This window comes from Lissotriton helveticus, chromosome 6, assembly GCF_964261635.1.
Source record: "Lissotriton helveticus chromosome 6, aLisHel1.1, whole genome shotgun sequence".
In the NCBI taxonomy this organism is placed as follows: Eukaryota; Metazoa; Chordata; class Amphibia; order Caudata; family Salamandridae; genus Lissotriton; species Lissotriton helveticus.
In genome coordinates, this window is record NC_136067.1 from 1369648431 (window position 1) to 1369675575 (window position 27145).

The following is a 27145-nucleotide window of genomic DNA, read 5'->3' on the forward strand; positions in this document are numbered from 1 at the left end:
CAGGCACACAGGTGTCTGAGGCGCCAGCACAGCCACTAGCACCCTGGCATTACGTGGCCAGTTTCAGCTGGCGCTGTCAGCAGAGGGCAGACAGTGGAAATGCGTGCCAATGCATTTCAGTGTGGTGATGCGGAACACCGCACTGAAATGCGTTAGTGTCAGGTCAGTTGCGTGATACTTGGCAGAACTGACTTCTCTGCTCAAGAAAAAGCAAGCCAGTGAAGCTGCTATCAGTCTACAGAGACTCTGCCCTGCATTAACCTGATGTCTGCATCATGTGTTAACCATACCAGGTAACAGTAAAGTTTAAGAGCGTGGGGGGTTACGGTTGAGACATTTTTTTTATAATTAAGTCTAGACTTCTATATTTTTCGTCACACAAATCATCAGAGCAGCTTTTCTAATGGTGCTCTCACTTTTTGAACACATTTCTCTGTTGTATCTAGCAAAATCTTTTAATTCTAATCATACACTTTAAAGAGTTCTCTGTTTGGGAAATCTGTGTTGTGTGGATTTTGTATCGTTCGTCAGCCGTGCACTCGGCCTTCCTACTAATGTTTTTTTTTTACATCCTTGTTCTTGTAGATTATAAACAGGCAGAAGATACTTCTGTGAGGGCTTCTGCTGTCCTGGGCTCCCATTCCACTCCTTGAAGTGGACATATGTGGATAACAACATGGGGAGAGACAGACATATTGACAGTCTCCTTCTTTCCAGTTAGCTCGTGTTTTCTGCCCTTAAATCCTTTTTTATTTTAACATTAAATGTCGGATTCCCTGCTCGCATATCTGCTGAAATTTGAAACTGCAAAAGTCATCAATGCGCTTTAGCAGCCAAGGTCTCACAACAAACCAAACAAGGAAAAAAATCGATCATTTTTTGTTAGTCTTCTTTAGGTAATCACGCACCTAAACGAAAGACAATAAATCAGTTTTAAGATTTTTTTTTTTTAGATTCTCATTGCTCCTAGGGTATTATTTCTGGTATGTATCTCTCTGCACTTCATTGCTTGGCTTTACTCGCAAGAAAGTGTCACTCTAAGGGCCAGATGTAGGTCGCCAAATACCGGTTGGTAACGGCCGATTTCGGCCGTTACCGACCGGTATTTGGAGTTTGAGATGTAGGGGGCCTAAATTTACAGAATCGGTAAAGTTACAGATTCGGTATATTTACCGATTTGGTAAAATACCGAATCGGTAAATTTACCGAATCTGTAAATCCAGATGTAGGTGGCACTGAAAACTTTGAAAACAGTGCCACAGGCCCTTAGGAATTCGTTATTTACCACCAAATAATACTTGGTGGTAAATAATGAATTTCTGTGTACATGCACACCGGTGCCATGTGGCACACATACATGTCCTAAGGGCATGTATGTGTGTCACATTGCACACAAGCCAGAATCAGGGGTGCAACAGGGTGTCAAAGTGACACCCTGTCCCCCTTGTAAATTCGGTAATTTTACCGAATCGGTATTTACCGATTCGGTAATTGACATTGATTCCTATGGGCCTCAAGGCCCATAGGAATGGATGGCAATTACCGAATCGGTAAATACCGATTCGGTAATTACCGAATCTTACCGATTCGGTAATTGAATTGGTAAAACTACCTACATCCCGATTGCCAGTACTTAAATACCGAATCGGTATGATTCGGTATTTAAGAATCGGTAATCGGGGATTACCTACATCTGGCCCTAAGTGTCATACATTTGGCAGTTGAATGTCACTCATAAGTGCACTGGAAGCATGAAAATGTCAGACATAAGCAATCTGAAAACTTGGCAGCTATGTATATATATATATATATATATATATATATATATATATATATATATATATATATATATATATATTTCCCTCCTCTTCATTGCTTGATTTTGCTTGCATGAAAGTGTCACTCATAGTCGTTTAATGTCACTCATAATTACAATTAAAATATGAAAATGTCACACATTAGCAATCTGAAACCTTGGCAGCTTTGTGTGGATATTTTAAAAAGTGAAACACCCTTACAAATTTTGATTCTCCCTAAATCTACACTCATCTCAGGTCAATCTCTGCCAAATTTGATACGTAGAACAAGAAGTGGATGGGCCATCTGGCAACGAAATGTGGTGCCAGTCCATTGGATGAGTCACAAATTATGGAAACTATATTGTGTTTTGATTATTGGAAATAAGACTTTGCATGTTACGGGTCATTATGACATTGTCAATGCTAAAAGTCACCATATTTGATTTACATTCCAATACACCTCAGTTCAGAGATGTTTTCCATTTAAATGCCAGTGTTGGTGTGTTATGGTTTCTGTGGTGTTGATGACCATAAATTGGTTAGGTGGGTGTTTTTTAGTCTTAATATCTCAACCATAATGTCTATGAACATATAGTTTTAAGTGGACGTCTGTTTTTAATGTATTTGTTAGTTATTAGAAAGCTGACGAACATGGTCTAGTTGTTCATTGTCACATTTTAATTTCTGAATGTACTATTTATATCGTTATCGTAGTGTTTCATTCATGAACCAGGTCTAGAGGTTTGCCATCCACAAATGATCATGCTTAGTATGTGGTCATAGTTCATGAACCACTAATTCCCTATTTGTGAAACATTTTTAGTTTGGCCCACCGTTCATGAAATTTTTTTGACTCCAGATGTCATGAGGCTATGTTCATGATTTGTAACTTCTTTATGAATTAAAACATTTTCCAGGACTAAGGACCTTCTCCAGACCTGTCAGATATACAATTTTCCTCTTTGGGCAACCTGTGGCCAGCATGCAACTTCATGTTTTTTTTAACTAATTTGCAGTACATAATTTGTCAACAGTGGGTCCGTTGGGGCGTTGCCCCACTAGCCATGGACGACCGTCACGCTAACATTCAGGCAGGAAAAGGATTCCTATTCCTAGGATTCATCAAAATAATAAAAATCATTTTCGAGTCTAATCTGAGGGTGAGCGGCGCGCACTGTCTGCGGCAATCATGAGCTTCGGGACAAGCCCGACATCGCGGAAGGTGTGTGGGCGGGGCTGCTGCAGTGATTGACAGTGCAGCACAAACAGCGCTAGCTGCAGTGTGCGCATGGCAAATTTTGGGCTGTGTATTTTTATTACTGGCCCGCACATGCCCACACTACAGTTTCTTCCCTCCTCCCTCCCCTATTGCGAATCACAGTGCGAGGGACCCGGGTCTGATAATGGCCAGGCAGTAACCCTGCTCTTAGCCAATCCTGGTGCAGTGGTGCTGCTAATGCAGCGCCAGGATTGTCTGAGAGCAGTCACTGCTCAGCCAGGCACCCTGCTGGATCGTGCCGCATGATGGTGGTGGCACGCACTTGTAGGTCCAATCACACTGTGGCTTATGCGAGCCATGCAGTGGTGATTGGCCATTTCTCTGCGCTGTCATCACGTCGACACCACGTCTGGCGCACTGTGCCACCCCCCACATGAGTAGTGAGAGTCACTCAGTTACGAGACTAGAGTTGTGGTCTCGAGAACTCGTGCCACCAGGTGTCGTGTCACTCGTGTGTGTCAGAGTCTTCTTCAATCTCTCTGTGTTGTTGATGATCATGAGTCAGGGAGTTAGTGACTACGTACGTTTTTATTTTTCAGTTGTTAACTGTACTGTACACAGTCAGGTCTCTCAGTTCTGTTCTTATTTTATTGTTTCGAACGCCGCTGGCGCATGATTGTTTCTTCTTCATACCTATGCCTTCCTCTGATAAGACCAAAACGAGCACCACTATTGCCAATTATTTGTATTGGGGTCTACGATGACCACTCGACCTACTGAACTAAACAGTAACTCTCAGGACACTTTTTTTGTCCAGAATCAATCAAATGACTTTAATCAAATTATTTTGTTGACACATTATTAGAAAAGTTCACATTAATTGGAAAAAACATATTTCACTCCACGTAAAACTTACAACAACAATTCTCTCATTCTCAATCTCTCATTCACTCACTCATACAAACTATCCTACACAAAAGAAACTTTACATCAGTTAATACAGGGTCATTATTTACAATTCAATTAACAAAACAGCATCGGAAATTATTTTTTCAATGTTAAGCAACGGTTAAATTTTTGCACAACAATCCTAATGCTGTATGAGGAAGGTCTACGCGTTTCGATAACCCCTAGTTTAGGGGAAATCTCATCAGGACCATGTACGTGAAAAAATAATTTCCGATGCTGTTTTGTTTTGTTAATTGAATTGTAAATAATGACCCTGTATTAACTGATGTAAAGTTTCTTTTGTGTAGGATAGTTTGTATGAGTGAGTGAATGAGAGATTGAGAATGAGAGAATTGTTGTAAGTTTTACGTGGAGTGAAATATGTTTTTTCCAATTAATGTGAACTTTTCTAATAATGTGTCAACAAAATAATTTGATTAAAGTCATTTGATTTGATTCTGGACAAAAAAAGTGTCCTGAGAGTTACTGTTTAGTTCAGTAGGTCGAGTGGTCATCCTAGACCCCAATACAAATAATTGGCAATAGTGGTGCTCGTTTTGGTTTTTGTGATTATTAGTGAGGCTTGTCCTTATTGCCCGTGAGCCCAGACCCAGTTTTGGTTACGGTTCCTCTGATAAGAAGCACAGGCAAGGACATTAGGTGTGACTTTCTGTATTAATAGCTCCATTTTTTGTGTAGTGCCAGCATGGAGAATGGGCAAGAAGGCGCGCAATGTTGTGTAGTTGTAAGAGTGGGTGTGGCTCTGCTCAAGCTGCCGAAATAGCGGTGTGAAATACCGAGTGTCATTACATTTAGTACCCATTTATAGCGCCACAAAACGACATAACTGCAGTGGCAAACGCTATATACAAATGTACCATTTTAACGTGCATGTTAGAACTTACAAGGTAAACTTGCATTGCGCATGTCTGGCATTGCTCTCCACTGATTGTAAAATGTTAACAAGATAGCGCTGTTCACGTACTCTTGCGTTGCTAGGCCATAGTATAAAAACAGGTGCAATAAACATTTCCCTCTGACTTCATGCTTAGCGCCTCCGGCTCACAACGAGCATGTATTATTTGTAACAGAGCTCCCTTTCCGTAACCTCTGAAGGAATGCACTTGAATTACTTCTCGCGGATTTCAATCATTAGCCTGTTATGTCCGTGCTGGGTCTGTTTAAAAAAAATACAGGCTTTTTAAACCACGCACAAAGCACGGACCCTCTTTACTTATGGAACAAGGTTGGAGCGTTGGCTCAACACCCTATGATCTGGGCATGACACAATCTCCCCGTGTCTAAAAATAACATGAAGGTGTCCTTGTGTAATATAACTGGGGTTCATGTACAGCGCTGTAATACCTTTAGGTCGAGTTGCGCTACATAAAACTAGGAAAAAAGTGGTTTATGGGACACTCTTGACTGCTTGGCTCCAAGACCCGTAATACTTAGCACAGCGCCTAGAAATGGCTAGAACTCTATAGCGCTATTTACGTAAGTGTTGCACACCCATCCCTCCCGCCAGTCTCCAAACAGCGCATATTAAAGCAAGTAGACCTTTGTTTTGAATTACAAATGGGTCCTGTCGCAGCGCTGGCGCCCATTGCAAAATACACACCGACACTGAGGTAAGGAATGTACGTCTTACTTTATTCCCTGCCAGCCTCACACTGACTTACAGACTAAAACTCCTTCCTGTATCTCACTTCCTCTTCCTGCTGCCTGTCCTGTCTCACACAGGAAGTCAGGCAGGACGACACTACATCTCCCCTGTTTTGCAGAGTCTCACTTCTTCTATATCTCCTCGACCAGACGTCGGGGTTTCCTGATCAGACGTTGCGGTCGTTCTCTGTGTCTCGGCAGGGGACTGTGGGGACTGTGGTGATTTGTGGTTTCCACCATTCGCGCGGGGCTATGATGGTTTGGGTCACTGTTGTCACTCTGATTGGAAGAGTCACTTGAGAGCGGATTTGGCACGGTCTCGTGGCCGCCGTGTCGGTTGCATTTCCTGAAGTGTGAGATGTTTCTTGTCACTTGTTTGTGGTCAGCTTTGGCTGTGACCATGGTTCCTTTCTTCTTGGTGACTTGCATGGGAATGTCGAGGTATCGACTGTCTGCCTTGGATCGCCGATCACTTCGCACTATCACCCAGTCTCCTTCTTGTATGTTGGAGTCTTTGGCATGTCTGCGTTGATCAGCATATGTCTTCATTCGGTGCTTCTGGGTGTGATCAATGTCCACAAGGGTGTTGTGATCGACCGTGACTGTCCTTTGTTGCGGATTTTCACTTAGCATGGGCAGTCTTGTCCTGGGTGTCCTTCCTAGCATTACAGTTGCTGGGCACTGAGCTGTGGTGTTGTGCGGCGTATTCCGGTACGCTCTGAGTACTTCATTTAATGTCTGCTGAACGACTCGGTGAGTCAGTTCTGCCTGCTGGATTGCTCTTTTTAGTGTCCCCATAAACCGCTCCACCATGCCATTTGCCTGTGGCCATAGCGGAGTGATTTTTTGGTGCTTGAAGTTTAGGTGGGTTGCAAAGTTCGTGAATTCATGACCGTTGAAAGGAGGTCCATTGTCTGTTTTTACTCGCAGTGGGATGCCCCAGGCTGCAAATATCTCATCAAGCACTGGGATCACGGTCGTTGCTCTAGTTGATGATATCAGTTGTGCGAATGGGAAGCGGGAGTATTCATCCATGGCAACAATGATATACTGTCCTGATTGTAGTGGGCCGGAGAAGTCGACCGCAATCTGTTGCCATACTCCGTCTGGTAATTCTGACATTTGTAACGGTGCCTGGGGTTCTTCCTTGCTGACTACTTGACATGTGATGCAGTCCTTCAGGGTTGTCTCGACCATGTGGTCAAGGGTGGGGAACCAGACTCGTTCTCTCAGAGCTTTCTTGGTTGCATTGATGCCTCTGTGTCCTTCATGTGCCAGGTTGATGACCCCTTGGCGTAATTTGAGAGGAATCACAATCCTCCCCCCTCTCAAAAGGAGACCATTGTCACTGATGGAGAGTTCTTCACGCACTCGTTGGAATGCGGCTAGGTCTTGTCGGAGGTGAGCTGACTCGGAGGATGACTGCTTCACGTCTCTCCATGAGTTGGAGCGAATGCGGGTCATCACTGCTTGGACGAGGGGGTCAAGTGCGGACGCCTCCTGGATGGCTTCGACAGGAACAGTGGGAGGACACGCAGCGTCAACAACAAAGTGAAGATATTCATCAGCCACAGAAAGAGCAGAGCGGGCACCCGCCAGCGGGTGTCGTGACATGAAATCAGCCGGGTTTTCAGCTTTCCCAGGTTTATGGATGATGGAGAAGACGTAGTCTTGGAGGCGCAAGCCCCACCGTTCAATGCGTGGAGGCATTTTCGCATTGGGGTTGCCAAAGATTGTAATGAGCGCCTGATGATCCGTGATGATCGTAAAATGTTTGCCATAAACAAAAAGGTGGAAGTGTTCGCACGCCCATACCACAGCTAGGCTTTCCTTCTCCGGCTGGGAGTATGCTTTTTCTGTATCCGTCAGACTACGGCTTGCGTAAGCGATGATGTGTCGTTGGTCTGAGTCTTCGCGGTATTGGGCCAGAATGGCACCCAGGCCCACTGGACTGGCATCCACTGTGATCTCAGTTTTCTTCTTCGTGTCGAAGTACGCCAGATTGATAGCTGACCCCACGGCATGTTTGATGACGGAGAATGCATGTTGACACGCTTCTGACCAGTCGAATGGCTGACCTTGGCGAGTGAGTTCTCGCAGTGGGTAGCTGATTGTGGCGTAGTCGCGGATGTACCTCGCGCAGTAGCTCGCCATGCCGAGGAAAGAACGTAGGTCAGTGACATCTCTGGGTTTCTGAGTGTCGGCCAGGGCTGCCACCTTCTCAGGGTCTGGTCTCATGCCCTCCTTCGAGAAGATGTGTCCGTAGAATTTTAAGGTGTCTTTATGAAATTCACACTTGCTGGCATTAAGTGTTAGGTTTGCCGTCATCAGTGCATGGCAGACTCTGTCCAGGGCTGTGTCGTGTTCTGTTCTGTCCTTCCCAAATACCAGCAGATCGTCACTATAGTTGAAGGCATTTGGGATGCCTTGGATGACTCGTCTGATGGCTTCCTGGAAGATCTCGGCAGCCGAGGATATGCCAAAGTTCAGGCGTTTGTAACGAAATAGGCCTTGGTGCGTGGTAAAAGTCGTGATATATCTTGACTTGTCGTGGAGCTCCAGCTGGTGATAGCCTTTATTGAGGTCGAGCTTGGAGAATACTGTGGCGCCATTCAACTTGGTGATCATGTCACTGATATGCGGCCCAGGATGGCGTTCCCGCTCGATGGCAGTGTTGGGCGCGCGCTTGTCGACGCACAGCCTGACCTTGTTGTCTTCTCCTCGTTTTGGAACTACTACAACTGGCGATACCCACGGGGTGGGACCCGTCGTGCGTTCTATGATGTCTGTTCGAAGGAGGTCTTGGAGCTCGTCATCAACGGCCTTTTGTAGATGGAATGGCACCTTCCTGTGGTGTTGGGCAACCGGTGTCACGGTTTCGTTGATGTGAAGCTTTACTTTGAAGTGGTTGAGCTTCCCGAGTCCTTTGAATAAGTTGGGAAATTTCGCAACGATGTCGGGAGTGTCCTCCGTCATGTAGAGGAGTTCTACGAGTTTGAGTCTTTCAGCAGTGGGGAGACTGAGGAGACAGTCTGCCAGATCTGGTCCCTCCACTACATGAATGTAGGCATCAATTGTCCGGTCCTTGAACTTGAGAGTGGTGCGGAAACGGCCTAGACAAGGCAGTGGCTTGCGTGACATCCACGTGAAGACACGAACAGCAGCTGGTTCCAGTTTGGGCTTGTGTTTCATGTTTTGATGTTCTAGAGCACAGATGTAGTTTAAGGATGCTCCAGAGTCCAAAACAAATTTAGCTGGGTGGTCGCCTATCAGGATGTCGAGCTTTGGATATCGCTTCAGTCGATCCGGGTCGGCAACCATGCATATGTACTCATCACGATCCGGGGTTGTTACCATGCATATGTATTCATCACTGTCTTGTGATGTGGGGGTGCGCGATGGTGACTCACTGGATGTGTCTCTGCGTGACCAATAGGAGTCCGTCACATGACGTCTTGAGCGATGGCTACTTCCGGAACGACCTCTTGACTGATGCGAGTATGCTGACTGGACGCTGGAATTGGACGAGCTGGAGGACCTGCGTCCCTTGTCTTTTATGGCTTGGGCGTGGTGGCGTGACTCATGCCCTTTGGTTGAAGATCTGTGACTTGGTTGCTTGGCTTGGCATGCAATCTCGAAGTGATTGTCTCTCCCACAGCGGTGGCATCGTTGCCCGATGGCTGGGCACTGTCCTGAGTGTGGGTAGTCCTGCCCGCATCTATAACAGGTAGGCGAGGCTTTTGTGGGCCTCGTGTGTCGCGAGCTTCGACGTGATGGCTGAGACCTGTGGGACTTGGAAGTGGGCTTGGTGGACTTGGAGGACCTGTGTGCCTGAATACGCAAAGCATGGTCTTTGTGATCCGATGATTTCTGTGTCCCCATCCGTTTCGCGTAGTCCTCCGCCTGGTCGTTAATTCTTGTCAGTTCCTCGATTTCATCTAGTGTGTATGGTTTTTTTAGGAGTCTCCGGCGCAAGGTTTCAGATGAGCAGCCGTCGATGATGCGGAGCCTCAAGGCGTCTTCCGTTTTAAAGTTGTCAAAATCGCAGTATCGTGCGAGTCTACGTATGCGCATGATGAAGTCACTCATACATTCATCTTTCTCCTGCGTGGCAAGGTTGAAGGTATGGCGCTCATAATCTACATTGCGTTTGTGGAGAAAGCGTCTGTCAAGTGCAGCTTTGGTTTCATCATAGGTGGCTGTTGCAGCATTAGGCAGTTCTTTGATGATTTGTGCAATGTCCGGACCAATCAGATTTCTCAGAGCCACAAGTTTTTGCTTGTTATCTTGTACTAGGGATCCGACCATGTAGTCCTCAAAATCTTCACTCCATGTTTTCCACGATGGGCCCATGCTGTTGCCTGGCGTCAGTGGTAAAGGCTGCGGTTGGCGCATGAAGGAGGCTCCCACAGGGTTGTTCGCCATTGCAGGTACCGTGGCTGGGGGAGCAGGGCCTCTTGTGCTGGGAGCTGGGCTTCCTGTACTAGGAGCTGGGCTTCCTGAACTCGCTGTGCTTGATGCACTTGATGCTGTGGTGGCAGTGCCCGAGGAGCTATCAGGGCCCGGGTTGGACATCTGCACTTAGCTGGCTCTGAAAAGCTGTAAAGAGCGTTGTCTAGTGCTTATTTTGCAGAGTATTAGCAGCATGCAGTGTTTATTTGTCACAAATCAGCTCCTTGAGCCTTCATGTTTCGTGGTTGACCTTTTATCTTGTCAATGTTCTTATTTTACGAGTGGCGCCTGACTTTAAGATGGCCGCCATGGAGAGAGCGCAGGTTCATTGAAGGGCGGGCGCCTGACTTCAAAATGGCCGCCGCGCGGGACAGTAGACCTCGTGTCTCTGAGACTTGCAGACAGCGCGTGAGGGAAGCGGCAGGGTTTGGACTCACCCTCGCTCCTCGCGCTGCATTCCGTGCTGGCTCTTCTCTCCTTGCCTGCTTCTGGGGTCGGGCGCTGTCTTCCGGCGCTGCGCACTCGGCTGCGTCCTCTGGGCACGTGGGGGCCGCGCTCTGGCATACGCGCCTACCTCCTGGTGCAGCAGTCGGGTGCTTGGGGTGTCGTTCGCGCACCCGTGCTCTGGTCCTTTCGCGCCTCTCTTCCCCAGGCAATAGCGGCAAGCGTCTCTCGCCGGCAGCAGGCAGGTGGCGTCTCTCGCCGGCAGCAGTCAGGAATTCTCTGGCTTCGGCGGTTTTCTCCGCTGCAGGGTTCGGTGGTTGGCCACGTCAGGTGGCTGGGCAATGCTGCGTGTGGGCTTTACAAGTATCCCACCCTCGTCGCCATTGTCGCAGCGCTGGCGCCCATTGCAAAATACACACCGACACTGAGGTAAGGAATGTACGTCTTACTTTATTCCCTGCCAGCCTCACACTGACTTACAGACTAAAACTCCTTCCTGTATCTCACTTCCTCTTCCTGCTGCCTGTCCTGTCTCACACAGGAAGTCAGGCAGGACGACACTACAGGTCCTACCTCTTTTCTCAAACCTGCGGCCTGTCCTTAGGCTGACTATCCTTAGCGCTAGTGATGCCCCAGGCCCAGCTCTCTGGGCATAGAAACCACAGGTCGCGTGCATCTCGCTGCCTCCTGAGCTTAGAAGGCTGTAGCAACGCCGCATTGTGCAGCTAGTGACTATCGCCACATCACCTTTGCTCTAAGCTGAAAATTAAATGGCAAAATGTGCATTCTGTTTGACGATTTGAAGAGATTTAAATGCAGAAAGAGGTAGCATGGAGTGGGTGTGATTCGGAGGTGATACTGACTCGCCCTGAAATGAAAAATATAAAGCATGTATTGTTGCTTTTCATGTTTCTAGAGATGTGGAGGCTTGAGGCACGTACTCTGCATTGTCCAAAGAGAGAAATTCGTGTGCAGCTAATTGTGAACAGTACATGTGCAACCACCATCTGCGTTTGATTTGCGTGTACTGTATCTTCAAGTGAAGTAATACATTGGGCTTCTTGTGGGAGGATGAGTGTGCTCTAATAACAAACCACTCAGATCTAGTTGAAATTATCCCCACCCCCCAATCTTTGCAACAATGACAGTACCCCCAGAACAGCCTGAAAAAATTTAGTGTACTGCAAAGCAACACTTGCACGTTCACTTTAGCGAGAAGGCAGCAGGGCCAGGAAGCTGCTACTCTTTTACACAGTTTGAGTGGCACAGAGCAATGCCACACTTTCAAATCAGTGTACAGGAAACATTTTAAAGAAGCTTATTCCGTGCTTTGCTTGGCTTACAGTAACCAAGGAGTATAATTTATCACCTTAAAATAAATGGCACATGCTTTTTTGGGTTTTTACAATGTGCTTAATGCATGTGTGGATTGTCTATGAATGTTCCTAATTTTGTCTGAAAATGTAATGAAGAAACAGGATGGGGAACTCATTTTCTGTGTTTCTCTTTGTTAAGTGGGGAAACTGAGATTAGAATGTTAATGCATTTTAGTTTCAGCAGGACTTCACCTATGAACATAGCCTCTGTGGCGGGCTCTGTGTGTTTGCAGCTCTAGTCTCTGTGCTTCTCAAACTTGCATGAAAATGCACCATTTACCCATTCTTGTTTCAAAATTTTCTCGGTCGAGAACCCCCCGAACCACCCTTAAGATTTTCAAGCTCACTCGCCATGGTGCACTCGGACAGAAAGTTTACGCCTCACCACTTTCAAATGTCACCAGCCGCCACTGTAAAAGAGCACATGTTTTACTCAGTGCTAGGTATGAATTCAGGGTGGGTCAGGACATACATTAAAAGGGGTTCATTTGGGGAATTTAGTGTGCAAATTCCCTTTTTTTTTTTTTTTTTAAACACTTTATTTGCGACTGCATGTTATATCACATTACACAGCGAGGTATCTCCAACGGTGTGCAGTCTTTTCCTCTTTACTCCCCCACCAGATAACTTCTAACTTAAAAACCAATGGCATATCATGGTACATCTAAGAGATGTCTAGTATTACCCGATCTTAGTGCAAATTCCCTTCAATCTCACAGATTGATGCAGAATTCTCAAAATGTACATATTCATTTCTTTTGCCCACAATAAGTGAATAAAAGATATGCAGACAGTAAATGACTTATTCATAAAGGGTGTGTGTGTGTGTCTGTTTGTGTGTGGGTGCCTGTGTGTTTGTACCTCCTGCTGCACACAGGGAGCTAGCACTTGGGGATGGCTTGCATAGTTAGAGACTGGTCCCACAGGCATTGCCAGCACCTTTTTGTACCTATCACTTATTAACAGTTGAACCACTATCCCACTTCATTATAGGCCAGTTGCAGGGCAGTTACAATTAAAGATGCAAGGACGAGAGCGGTCGCTCCTGCCCCTTCACTGCCTCTGAGTTGTTACGTAGCTGCAATTGTTGAAGTATGTTCATGTGTGCAATTTTGAGTAATAAGTAATTAGTGTGTATTAATGATTTTATAGTGAATATAGCCATAACTGGTGAATTCATGATATTGCACTTGAAAGAAATTAATCGAAATGTTTAGAAGTTTGATTAATCATGTAGTTTAATTATGCCACTTTTTATAATGACATCACTTCTATCAAAAATGCAGTTTCTAGTGTTTTGTTCGTTCTGCTCCTGTGAATCCCCCTCCCACTCAATGTCTCCCCTGCTGGTCTTCTCTCCTCACAGTTTCCGCAGAGTACAGTATAACATGATGTTGCTGATTATTTCCATTAGAAAGCATGTATAGTGAATGAAACTTTGCATCATGTTCCTGATGTAACTTTTTGAAGGACACTTCCGCTGGAATTCTGATGCTGGCTTGCTAACACATTAGTGTATTTGTCTTTGTTTGGGAATTATTTATATTTTGTTTTGCATTGCCCGATTGCTTTTGCTGTGGAAGGTAATAGAAGATTCTTAATTATTCTTACAATTGGGTTAGTGTTCCAAACCTTTCTAATGACACCGATTTGCTCAGTATGTTTCACTACTCATGTTATGCTGAATCTGCAGTTTTGCTCTTTGTTTATGTTTTAAGTGTGTATAAAACTCCTAGTTTTCTGTTGAAGGGAGAGACTTCTTTTTTCCTCACTGAACTCCATCCTTTTCGACAGACGTTTATCATTTCCCCCACCAAACCCTGTTCGATTATTGAGAGATGTCTTTTCCACATTAGAAATGCTGTCCGTGTTTATTAGGAACCTGGAGTTTGTAGACCTTTTGAATGATTTCTAATTTCCTTTTTTTTAAGTTTATAGAGCTTTATTGCAATTTGTAAACATAGTAAAACATCAATACAGAGTAAATGAATTACAATGAAAAAACAAACCGTATTATATCATTATACTTTCAAAATGAGTCCCATAACTGGGAAATAAAACTATACTAAGCAAAAAGAGCTTTTTAAATTTTAATAGGAGAAAGAAGAGAGTAAGAAAAAGAATGATGATTTCTGATTTGACTTTGTATTTGAGCGTTAATAGCATGTAATGCATTATTCGGTACTGCCTATTCTAAATGTTCTGTAATAAAACTTTAATTTTTATCGACTTAGAACTCACTTCTTGAGCGATCCTAGTCACTATTTAGATTTACTCTGCTAAATTATTGGGCCTGATGTCGTAGATGGTGGTGCCTCCAATCACTAGATCAAGGGTGTTGGAGCCGAATCACCAAAGGTAAATTTTGCGCTGGTCAAAACATTGGGGTTCAGTACATTTTTTTAGGTTCAGGCTCTCACACATGCATGCACTTAGCTATTGTGAACATGATGACCTGTGTGTTGTGGGATTGAGACGCAAGTCTGCAATGTGCATTGTGCTTATTCCAGGCCTACACCCAGCTCAATGTGAGTGTCAGCCTTGGTCTCGACCTTTATACTTGGATGCTAAACCCGTGCCTGGACATTTACTGTAATTTCCATTTAAATGAATGGGCACTCCATGACGAGTTACCCTTCTCATTAGCATCAAAGTGGTTAAGCACATGAATACGGTTCTTAAACATTTTACCAGAATGTGGGTCATGACATAAAAATAACGTACTCAGGTTAGTGTCAGAATTTCCACTAGTCCATGTTATATGGGAGGCTAACAGTACCTTTCCACCAGCTATATTTTTCATGCTCACTGAGTATAGTTTAAGTGTGCAAGTGCAGCAGTAAGTTTGTGAGAGAGTGCACATGTTCTGCAATCTGAATATATGTTTTAACATTACTGCAAAATTACATCACACACAGACTGAATGGTACTTAGAGCACTGGTGTGCATCCCAACTGGAGAAGCCGTCAGTACGGCTAATCGGAAGTTGTTTACCCACTACATTCACATTGTACATTGGCCTTACAGCTATGGACCTCCGATAAATCATTTGAGCTTCAAGCAGATGGAGGAAATGTGGGCAAGTTAGTATAATTCCACTTACAGGAGGAACTGACTTCACATCAAAAAAAGAGCTGAAATGCTGGAAATGTATAACTAGTTTGTTTTCCTTTTAGTCCCAGACAGAAAATTGTGTGGCTTTTATTTATCTTGTGTTATTCAAACACTGGGTGTGTCAGGCATGCTAATAAATAATAATTTCTTATCATAAATATTGAAATCATATTATTTCATTTTATACTTTAAAAGATGGATTTTAGCCACACAATGTAATGTCATAGTTGGTATTACTTTATTGTGGGATTGCTAGTCGCTCTTTGTGTAGATTTTGAGCCTTACCTAAAATAAATGTTATGAGTAAATCTCAGTTGCGTTTGATCTACAGGTAACCTACCAGTCAAAAAATCCTCATCTGATGTTACAATCCCTTTGGAACCGTCCCCTCAGCCTCCCATGCTACATCCGGTAACACTACTCCCTGGAGCACCACAGCAGCCAGTAAGTTCTTCTTACAGTTCTTGAAAAGGATTTGTGTTTAAGTTGTTTTCTAAAAGGCTATCTTCTGTGTCTAGGCATTATCAATTTGCAAAGATATCTCAAGCTATGGAGGCACAAAACGCACTACAAACAGAACTAGTGGTACAACTTTAGCCTTATCGAAGGTGAGGACCTTTAACAATGGAGCGGGCCTTTAATGGCAGGTGTAGCTGGCTAGGGCAGTCTATAATGCGATTAGAACATTCTACTCAATGAGGATAGAATGTCCTAATTTAAAAAACGAATGCCTATCGAAGCCCTTAGTAGTTAAAATCACTCTGCAGCTCTGAAATGTTTGTTTCACAGCTTTTGCTGTGATTGTTCAACAGATAACAGCCGCACTCGGGCTCACAGCTGTTAGCCGTTGGACATTCACAGCAACCGCTGTGAAAGGAGGTTGAAGTCAGCCCCTGGTTCTCCCTGGGTTCGGCTTAACTACTTTGCCTGTTTAATTGCACCAAGGAGACTGAGGAGCATTACCCCTCCCTCATTTCGAGGCTCCAGTGACACTGAGCTGTGGGAGATGGGGGAGCAAGGTTCCTGTGTACCCCGCTACACAGGCTCTGCCTTTAGCTTTCCCCTGTCTAATCCTTATATTTTAGAGAGACACCGGGGTTGTGGATTAGGACACTCTAATGTTGAGAGCAGCAGGCCTATACCAGTTGTATAGGCCACTGCTGCTCCATTGTCTAAGCTGAAGCTCTCAACATATCAATGTTCTAATTTACAGTAAATCCTTAGCTGTATTTGACTCCCAAATAAATAGTTTCTTATGGTTTCATTTGAACATGTTTGTATTTCTTGTAGTCTTTTCCCGTCTTTATCTGTTATGTTGAAGTGGACACTGCCCAGACGCTGGGAGGGTGTCTGCTCTTACTGGTGTATTCTTGTCTTGCTCAGTCAGAACCTAGGAGAGGGTTGGAGATGCTATAAGGCTCCCTAAGGTCTGTATAGGTTAACACTGCGATAAAGGGTAGTAGGAAAGATTTCTTGACCTCTCCTCTGAACTGCAGGTATTTCATGAGGGTTGTTTGTGATTTCTTAGAAAAACGATTTAATGGAACACCATCACTGAGAAACCATTTCATCTAAACGGTTTAACAGAGATTTTCAGGAGGGATGGCATTTACCATTTCATAGAAACCATTACTAGAATGTTATGTTTTCTTCGAAGTTGGCTGTGTATATGTATTTTGTAATGTGCAAATGAAATGGTTGCAGGTATTACTTTCAGAATTTTTTTTTAAGGTAAATGTTTTGATCCCTTATGTCAGGTAACATTATTTCAGATTTATATCGGGTACATTGTCAAACAATAACTCTGAAAGCTTTTGGAAAATTTGCTGAACCCTCACCACCCCTAAACACCATCCAATCTGCCCCCTTAAAATGCCTCCCAATGCATAGATGACATCGATCCCTGACCTTAAATTCCGCCGATCTCTGAACTCTAAAAGCCCTTTTACTCTACCCATCCCTGAACCTAAACTCCACCCTTAAAGCCCTTTCTACTCCTTAACTATACCCTTCTCTTAACCTAAAACCTCTTCACTACCCCTAAACTTCATCCATTCCTGAACCATAAAAACCCCTTTTGATACCTAGACCCATCCATCCATGGTCCCTTAAAAACCTGCACCACCCATTAACTCAATTCATCCCTGGACCCTAAACAAAACCTTCACCACTCCTGAAAACCACCCATTCATGACCCTTAACCACCCCTAAACTCCCCCCATCAATGAATCCTAAAAACCCTTTCTACATGTAAATTCCACCTATCCCCAAATCTTTAAAACCTCACACCACCCTAATCTCCACCTATACCCTAACACCCTTTGACTCTACCTATTGCTGAAAGTTAAAAAACACCAGTCCTAAACTCCACCCATCCATAAAACCTAAAAAAAACTCAATACCTCTGCACGCCACCCATCCCTGAACCCTAAAAAACCCTCACCACTCTTAAATTCCACCCATGCCTGATAATCTTATCGCCCCTAAACATCACCCATCCCTGAACTAAAAAATAACCCTCACTACCCCCTAATATTCACCCAAGTTTGTGATTTAGGATGTTTCTTTGAAATAATTTTTCTTTTAAATTGTTTCGTTTAATTTTCGATGTATTTGTCTTTGCTTAAAATTGGTTTTCCATGATGTGGTTTCCTCCAATGTTTTCGTTTTCCATGAATTCACATACATCAATTTTCATGAATGTCACTAAAGTAAGTAGAATATTGCCTTGTGATCTTCTTCTTTAACAATTGGGTCTTTACTTTTGAAAAACATGACCTTTTTTTTCACCCCTCGACTCCTCCCAAGCTGTTGGCCCTCAAGTCATATAAGACGTGCAGACGACCGATATCTGTCACTGATAACTATCTATGATTTTTATTATTTTTAGGCACACTTTACAGTTTTCTGTCCTGTTCTTTCTTAAACAATAAAAGCATCAATAAATATCAGTATTTTCATATGCCATATGACTGTTTTCTCTTCTAGCGCTCTTGTTTCTTTTGCATATATACACTTTCTACTGCAGATGAGCCACAATGAATACTGTAATTTGGTAAATGTAAACATGTGAATAATACGCCATGTTGATATTGGATGCCTTATGAAGACTGTACAGGCCACAATGGATTCATTACTCTACTTGTGAGTAACATTTTCTTTTCTTCTCAATAGCCAAAAGCCAGGTCTGGGATTAGTAAACCGTATAATGTAGTTCAGATCAAAACGAAGAATGCCCAGGAAGCGGAAGAAACTATACGATGGCTTATGGAGGCAAAAAGTGGTGAGCTCTCTGTTAATAGTAGGGCACTTTAAGGCATGTTTAATTTTTTCCACCTTTGCTGACACTGGATACAACTCAGTTCTGTCTCTCGGCCTTTGGGAGTTTGCATGTGTTTTATAAAAGAAAGTATTTTGAGATCTTGGTACCCTGCAGGTTTCTGGTGGAAACACAAAGCAGCTGTACTCGGGATGAGTGCCTGGCTTTTCTTCCTGATATCACACACAAAAACTTAGGATGTATGATTTTGCAAGATAAATTAAAGGCTTTGGTTACGAGTTCCCCGAAGGAGAGTCTGCTTTTTATTGCCACAGATAAAATCTGAAATCCAAGGGATTGAAATTTTACTTCTGCAATAAATTGCACCTATTATTATCCCCTAACATTGGAAAATAACATAAGGATTTTGATACTCTCTACATGTCTAGATATTTACTGTGCCTTTTTCACCTACTAATTTCTATCGGGATTTTCCTGCTGAATTTAACAGGGGAAAATCTGGGGGGGTGAATTCCATGGTACCCGGCAATTGCTGGGTTCAGTAAACTCTACGCAGCTCTGAATTCTTATCATTGCGCAAAGCAAGTATGCACTTGGGTCACAATTTTCCAGCCCAGTTGTAATGTGTGTTAATTTATCACACCCCAAATGGACTTTCATAGTGCATCTTTTCATCTCACACAGTTTTGCTGCACTGTTTTATGTGATTGGCTTTCTTGTAAGTGCAGATCCTTTCAGATTCCAATTTGGTCCTAAAGAATGTATTATTGGGTATATTAACTAAACTCTTTCCAGGCATAGAACAGGCAAACAGAATATCTGTTTCTCATGAGTGACAACCATATATTTAATGTCCAGTTTATATCTAGTCATTATATAAATGCACCTAAAAGATGGTTATGGAAAGTAAGCTAGCTGTTGAAATATTTACTGTCTTCGTTGAGGATAAATGCTGGATACAGCTTCTTTGTGTAACTAGGATTACTAAGGGACTCATGCTGCTTCCATCAATTACAGCATGAGTTGGAGGAGGAGCCAAAGACAAAATATATTCTACGACCTATGATTGTATGGCTTGAGATAAAGATGGGCCCAGTTTCTTAGTGGATACACTGTAACTAACTGAGATAAAGAAAATTGTTCTTCCGCATTGTGCATGAAAGCAAGAGATGATGGCAAATTTGCTCGTAACAGTGTTTGCAGTTTTCAAATAGGAGTCAAGGAGAAGGTTTATAATTAGATTTAAGCCTGCACCACTTTTATAAAGTCAGCCCCAATTGAGAATATACATGCTAGAGTCACACAAAAGAGTTCTCCATGCTTGAACCATAAAGTGTTGCTAGATTATGTGATAGACCTTTATTTATTTATTTATTTATTTTAAACGAAAATCTTACGAAAACTGGATCTGCACAGCAGTCTCCCAATGAGGCAATCAATCTCAACTAAAAGCATTTGCTGTCAATCAAGCAAAAGATGATAGGAGGAATACTCGGTTAAGACTAAACACTGGCATTCGCTCAGGGTAGCATTCCAACCCATCGTTCTTTACCTTACAATGCCACCCCAGATTAGACCCTGCCATATGGAAATCAGTAGTGGTCCTGCTCCAACAGTACCAATACAACCTGAACTGCAAAGCCAGGTGAACCAGGGTACAAGCAACTCAAGACTGGTTTTGCCCTGATTGGCCCTTCAGCCTGGCATGTGGGTCTGGCCTGTTCCTACTGGAGCAGGGTCAAGACTGATTTACTTTTAGATTAGGGGGTTTGCTATTTGTGATTATCCTAGAATGCTTTTTCTAAACATCCATACAGATGCTTCACAGCTTGCAAGTTTCAGCCGTACTTTCTGTCTTGGAGCGGTACTGGCTAAACCAGCTCAAAACCTAGGCACGCTCATATTTCACAGACTTCAGCCCCACCCTGTTGACCTTCTCTCGCCAGACATGTCCCAGCACCTTGAGTCCCCATTGTGCAACGTCTATCCCTAGACATACAGCAGAAAGTGTTTCCCCCGTATTTCACTGGGAATAATGGCTGCTCACAATAGAAGCCTAGCCTCATATTTATCATATTCTTCCTAGCCTAGCTTGAGACTATAACATTGGTTAGCACTAATTTGTCCAGAGGTATGCATAGATATAACTTTTCCAACATCCACTACAGGGACCAAACTCTGTTCAAGGTAAGCAGCGGATTGAACTCATGGTATCCGTTTTAAAATCCTACTCTCCTTGATCGCAAGAATGTCCATCCCCCGCTAGCATCAAGTTTTCTCTTCACAATGTGCCGCACCCACTGCCTATGCTTTACCACTGAACATGCAGTCCAAGACTTTCCGTCCCAAATTGAGTATTAACCTCATACTCCATGTGCTGGTGTTGCCACAAAGTGTTAACTATCCCTTCCATCTGCATCTGCCTGACTGGTCTTGCCTGAAATAGCCCAACACAACTGTTTCTCCGTGCGCTCTCAAGTCCATAAAGGCAGTGAAAAGCCATGTTGTTTGATGTTCCTCCTCCTGGTGATAAGGAAGCAAATATTAAAAACATGACTTATTGTTTCTATTCTCTTTTTTAAACCAATTTGGAAGCCAGAGAAGATACTAAATTTGGTGGCTCAGTAATGTAACAGTGGGTCAAATTGCAATAGTTGTCTCTTGCAAAATATGCCTAATTTTCATGAAAATGACACCTATTATGGGAACTCAACTTGTTTGGGTGCTCTCTTGCCTGAAGGATGAATGTGAGGGCACACCTCAATTACAAAAGTCGTGCAAGATACTAGCAGTTACGTGATTCGAGGAGACAAATTCTCTCTGTTAAGCTAGATACCGGTTTTACAGTTTCATCCCAGTTCACAAGACATTTTCTGGTTGAACCAGTCCCCTGTGGATGGAATTTTGCAAAACAGCATGTCTGCAAAATGGGGAACAAAATTGGGAAGTTCTTGTACAGATAAATATACAAATTTTATAAGATTCTACCTGCATAATTAAAATTTCGTCCAGGCCTCAAATCTTATCAATTAAAATATACCTCTACAGCCTGAAGCAGAAGTTCAGGAAGGAAATTTGTAAATTGTGGAATACTGTGTTAAAGCTCGGAACTATCCCTGCCAACATCCTAGATGGTGGAATAACTCCAGTGTTAGTAACTGCATTTCAAACATCTGCTAAATAACAAAAACAGAGTTGGCCTTCTACAAATCAGTGGCTGTAAGGTTTAACAACCTCACAAATGTATGCCACTTTAAATTGGTTAAAACGGTAAGATGATTGATTTATGTTGGGAAACATGTTCAGTTTCTCAAGAATTCACACCGTGATCACAACAACATACCAGACAAGTGGGCGATCCCACGATTGACCTTAGACAGCAGAATCAAGGACCAGCATAACACTTTACAGCAAGTGTCAATACTTTTCTGCAGCTTTTTATCTGGATTATGCTCTGCTGTTGGAACCTCAAGTCCCGATGGTTTCTAATTCTGCTGTGCTCTGTGAAGACAATTTTTTCTTATTTTACCAGGCCAGGAGCTAATTCTTCCCTCTGTCCATTTTCTTTTGAGTAGCTCTAAGAACTTGGTCCTTGACTTGGACATCAGCTAGGGTCACTGGAGGTAGAAGCTTGGTACGCCGGGCACTTGCATTGTAGCCACTATCTCACAGATTGAAAAAACAGCACAAGGAGCTGGTAAGAAACAGGGTTTTCTCTAGGAAATTTTTGGGGTACAGGCTCATTTAACTGTCTTAAGTTGATTGTGTAAAGAATACGCTGAAATTAAACATGAGCAAGACACAGATTATGCGATTTAGTTTACAAAAGGTGAACAGTAGGGAATGAACAAGTACTCAAAACTAAATGTTATAAATACTTGCGGCATAGCTATTAATATGGAATTTAATTGAGCGGAGTTCCATACGACAGTAGCAAAAAATGCATTTGCAGCTGTGACAAGAGGCTACTCTCTTCAACCTGCTGTTAATGTGTGTATACAAAAGATGGTACCAGTTATTCTGTTTGGGAATTGTGCATTTTGCTTGGACCTGATATTGAATGAATTTTGTAAAGATTTTAAGAAAACATTTAGAAAGTGGCTATATAGGCCGTCCACAGTACCAGTGCAAGCATTGTGGAATGGAGATTGGGCAACGTTCCTTAAATTTTGATGAAGAAATATTGGAGATTAAATCTTGTAATATGTTGGATAATTCAGACATAACTTTTGTTGCTACTATTAGATGGAGAGACTTATGGCAAATAGAAAAAGATTGCACACGCAGTTTTGTACCCCATTTGAGGACTCTGTTCAAGAAGTAAGGAATTGATAGTAATCCCAAAGGAGCATCTCTAAATTTCCATAATGTAAACAAGATTTCGCTGAAACAGAAAATGAGCATGTTATAATTTTTGCAGGATGAAATTATGTAAGTAACAAGAAATACCCTCAACATATTTTAAAATTTAAGATTAACCACCGGCTTTTCTGACTATCTATTGTTACCTATTCGTCCAACAACTCGTAAAAGGTTTACACTAATACGGGTGGGCAAATAGCCCACTACTCAAATTCTCAACTTGATTGGGCCTATAATGCTGAAAGGATAATTTCTACTTGGGCTGAGATAAAATTCAGTGTTTTAAATCATATCTTACTGTTGTGTCCAGCCTTTCTTCGAGAACGCCAAATTAACGTAAAGCCCCTTTTTAACATGTGTAAGATCAGAACTTTATCATAGGCTTTTCAGTTACTTTTTATGTATAATTAATATCTACTTTGTTCTTTGGTGCAACATTCTATTCAAGCTTATATTAAGGGAATTGTGGTTTTAAAATCATAAATTATTTTCATTATGAGTGTTTGCTGTTTATAAGGATGTCTTAATAAACTTTATTTGAAATAAAAAAAATCTATTTGCATAATGAATTTCTAAAAAAGACACACATTATTTTGTGTTCTACCACTTTTTACTCAATAAAGAAATTGTGAAGAAACATGCATTATAGCTATTAAGGATTACCAAGATGGACAGTGGTTTTTCACATGATTGTCTTGCTGTCTTCCCGAAGTCACTGGGCTTTTGGCCGGTATTGCTTTTCATGCAAGTTACACAACATACAAAGAGAGGTGAGGCTGGGGGCGCAGCTCTGTTTTAGAACATTGCTCTGCAGATTAACTGATGGAAAAAGGCAGAAGGGCTAAAGAGATAAATGTTGCAGGGCTACCACCCCTTTCACCTAAGTTGTTAGTTTTTTTGAAATGATGGTCTACCTTTAGCCGCTCGTTAAAGTTCCTTGGGATGGGTGTAGGTTTGGGGGGTTATAATTTGGAAATTGTAAATCCTTCATGAAAACGGAGCCCTCCTCCTTCCAAATGAGGAACCAAGTAGGGAAAATGATTGTAATTTGTTAGCTAAATCTATATGTACAGCATTCATGAAAAACAACCCTGTGAAGCAACCATTTATGGGAAACCACTCTAAGGGGGTAATAATGTATGGGTCCCAGCACCTTAGGGCAATAATTTTGGGAGAGCGGATGATAATTCATATAAAGCAACTCCTGGGGAAATGTATGGGGACCAGTGCAGTGGAATACTGTGGCAGGGCATTGCACTTAGTAATTCATCCAAAGCATCACCGAGTGGGTAATGATTCAGAGTACAAATGTGTGAGTTCATAATGGATGAGGAAAGCTGTGTGAGGGTAATAATTCCTGGGTAGTAGCACATACGGGTAGTAATACCTAAACGCAATACTGTCCAGTGATGACTTATAAAGATCAAAATGTTTGGCCAGAAATGTATGGGGCGTGGAACTTTTGGGCTACTGTTAGAGGTATGGGCACTGTAGGCTATTTATGGAGTGAAGCACTGTGACTTAATTTCTAGTGGGAAGCAGCAATGTGGGGTAGAGTAAGTGTTAACATGTTTGAATTAGTGCCTACTCATATTTTGATTGTGTCTGGGCATTTGGGACTGTACCCAAGCATAAATTACATTTTATCTAGTAAAGCTGTCTCTAATCATATAATGGGTGTGTCTTGGAATTTGTTTGAGCATTGGAAGCTTTGTCACAGCACGTTATACCTGTGCATATGATGATTGTGCTGGATGTTTGGGGCACTTGTGGGCTACTTGAAGTTTTGCCTGGACATATGATGGTAGCGCTTGGACATATAAGAATTGCTCTGGGCATATGATGGTTTTTCTTGAATCTGTCCACTTGCTCAATAACATGTTATAATCATTAATGACTTTCACCAGTTCTGATCTTTCAGCAGAAATAGATATTTCTGTCACTCAGTTGTCATTCTCACAATCCTTAAAATTCATCTAGACTACTTTACGACCTTTTCTCAGAGTTACAATAATCCTCTCTTAGACCTTTGGATAGATCACCTGCTGTGCCGTGCCTCTAACCCCATATTTCAGCATGCGGGGAGCATAAGGAACACTCTCCAGCTAGAGAAAAAGAAAACCTTCCCTCCCACTGCCCCCCCACCCCCCATTCTGCCTGCCGACAGGTTAGAGAAAAAGCACCCAGAGCATTTACCACCTGCTTCAAGCAAGTGGTACATGTTCGCTGATTTGGGCCAATTGTTTCCCTTAAAGGGGTAAAAACATGTAGGACTAGACCTGGTATTACCTGGCTCACATATTATTCCCCATTCCTGGGAAAACACTGTGTCTCCTGTCGGAGTGAACAGAGAACTTCGAATGAAGCCCACAGTGTTTTAAGTGCTAATCTTTCCACTTTATTTAAATCTAAACATCTAAAATTCATTTTTATAGTGTCATTGTCCAGTGTTGCACATCCAGAAATGTGTCAACACCAATAACTACAACTGAAAAAACTTAACTTAGGTTTCAGTTTGTCAGTTGGAGCACCATGAGTATCTATATTTAAGGCCATTGCTATATTTTCAATATTGGGCCTCTCATCATCTTGGCTACTCATCAAAGTTTGTAAATTCTTTAAGTCAGTAATAGAGGGTGTGGGTGGATCGGTGACCGAAATGTCCGCTTGGAGCTGAAGCTCCATGTGGACCCCGCACGCCATGGTGCAGAACGGCATGTAAGCACCTTCAAACCCCTCCAGAAATGGCAATTCTGGGATCGGAATAGTTGCAGCTGCAGTGGAGCCAAAAACTGTGCGGCAAAATCGACAACTGAGCCCCAAATCAACTCCCAAACATTTTGTGACCTGGGAAGCAAGATGGCGCCTACGGACCGCTGGCCCGATGCAACTGGTATTGAAAGCAACAATACCTCACTGAACCACTTCTGAGCGGGACCGTACCCCAGGGCGATTGACCGGAGTGGATCTCCGATGAGCTCCATGAGAATTTTACATCTGGAGGCCCCCCTCGTACCTGCGTCATCTTGAGTTACTCCGGCGCTGGACATAGGCTGAAGAACTGCGGGTGCCGAGACCGTCAGTGCGCAGGACACAGCGGCGGCGGCGAGAGCGGGCGAAACACCGGACTGGTGACGGCATCTGGGAAACCTAAGCTGCCTCCACGGACACCCGCTGAGCCCCATAAGAACGCAGAGGGGCGCAGCGCATTACTGGGTATAAAAGACGACACGTCGTAATCCTCATGGCCACATGAGCATGGCACCGCCGGAGCTGGGAGCACGAAGAGCGTTCCTCCGGGGCCTCGAATCATTACAGTGCAGCTCTGGGAGCGATAATAACATGGGACTCTCAGCCAGCTGGCAGGCTGGAATAACACTGACAGCCCCCCCACCCCCCCCACCCCACAGTGACACAACTCCTCTTCACTACTTGGAGAAATAGAGCCTGCGGGGGAGCCTGGCCAGGGAATAACACACAGCCGTATGTCTGGGACGCACTGACACAGAGACTTGGCGAGTAGGTCCCCCTCCCACTCCCTCCCCCCGGGCACAAGAGAGAGTCACACGAGGGCCCCACTGATTTTTACTAGGTGGAGTGGCAGAGCGAGCTGTAAGATGATCTGGCGCCCAGGAAGACCACAATAAGTTGTGTGGGAGACAGATTGCTGGCTGGCTCGCACTCCCCTATCGATAATAACCCCCCCCCAGTCTTTAATCTTCTGCATGTTCTTTTGTGGAGGATTGAGGGACAGTGCACAGCGACCTGCTTCAACGCGATCTTCACAACAAGCAGTCGGGCTGACTAGATCTCCTGTTACCAGTCGGGAATGGTGCATAAGGATCCTAAACAGAAACAGTTGAATTTTAAAGCCCTCCCAAAGACTGCCAATCGGCAACCCACAGCAATGGCCGCAGAAGCTACCGCAGGCGATTGCACCCCCAGATAATTTGGCCCTGCTGCTAGAACTACGCTCGGGATTCAAGGCGCTTGACACCAGATTTGACTCACTTGACCGACGCCTGGACGTAATGGGAGAACGGATCGATCGCCACGATGCCAGACTGGACACAGTGGAAGGCCGCACATCAGACCTGGAAGATAGGGCAGCTCAAACTACTAAGCGAGTTGAAAGACTTGAGTGTTTACTAAAGACAGTCTCTGCAAAGAATAAGGACTTGGAAGCGAGAAGCCGTCCCAACAATGTGCATATTATGGGAATTCCAGAGTCAACCAACACAGGAAAGTTAGACCAATTCATGGAACGACTACTGACTGACTTGTTTTGGCCAGTACAATTTTCAAACACCTTTACCGTAGAACGAGCCCATGGAACGCTCGGCCCCCGCCCTAATCCGGGCCTGTTGCCCAGACCAATCATGGGGAGACTGCTCAATTTTAAAGATAGAGACACAATACCTCGACTGGCCAGAGAAGCAAGAACACTGACATGGCAGGGTTCCAACGTTTCATTTTACCCAGACTT

The 27145-nt window shown here is 43.6% G+C and overlaps 1 protein-coding gene across 1 annotated transcript in view; it reads left to right on the forward strand.

The window, feature by feature from the left end:
• The window catches only part of SYNJ2 (synaptojanin 2), a 724073-nt gene that overhangs the window by 670088 nt on the left and 26840 nt on the right, over positions 1-27145 (forward strand). The window contains exons 24-25 of the mRNA XM_078649121.1: positions 15349-15461; positions 18192-18300. Of these exons, the coding sequence (XP_078505247.1) occupies positions 15349-15461; positions 18192-18300 (222 nt within the window). The remainder of the gene's footprint in view (positions 1-15348; positions 15462-18191; positions 18301-27145) is intronic.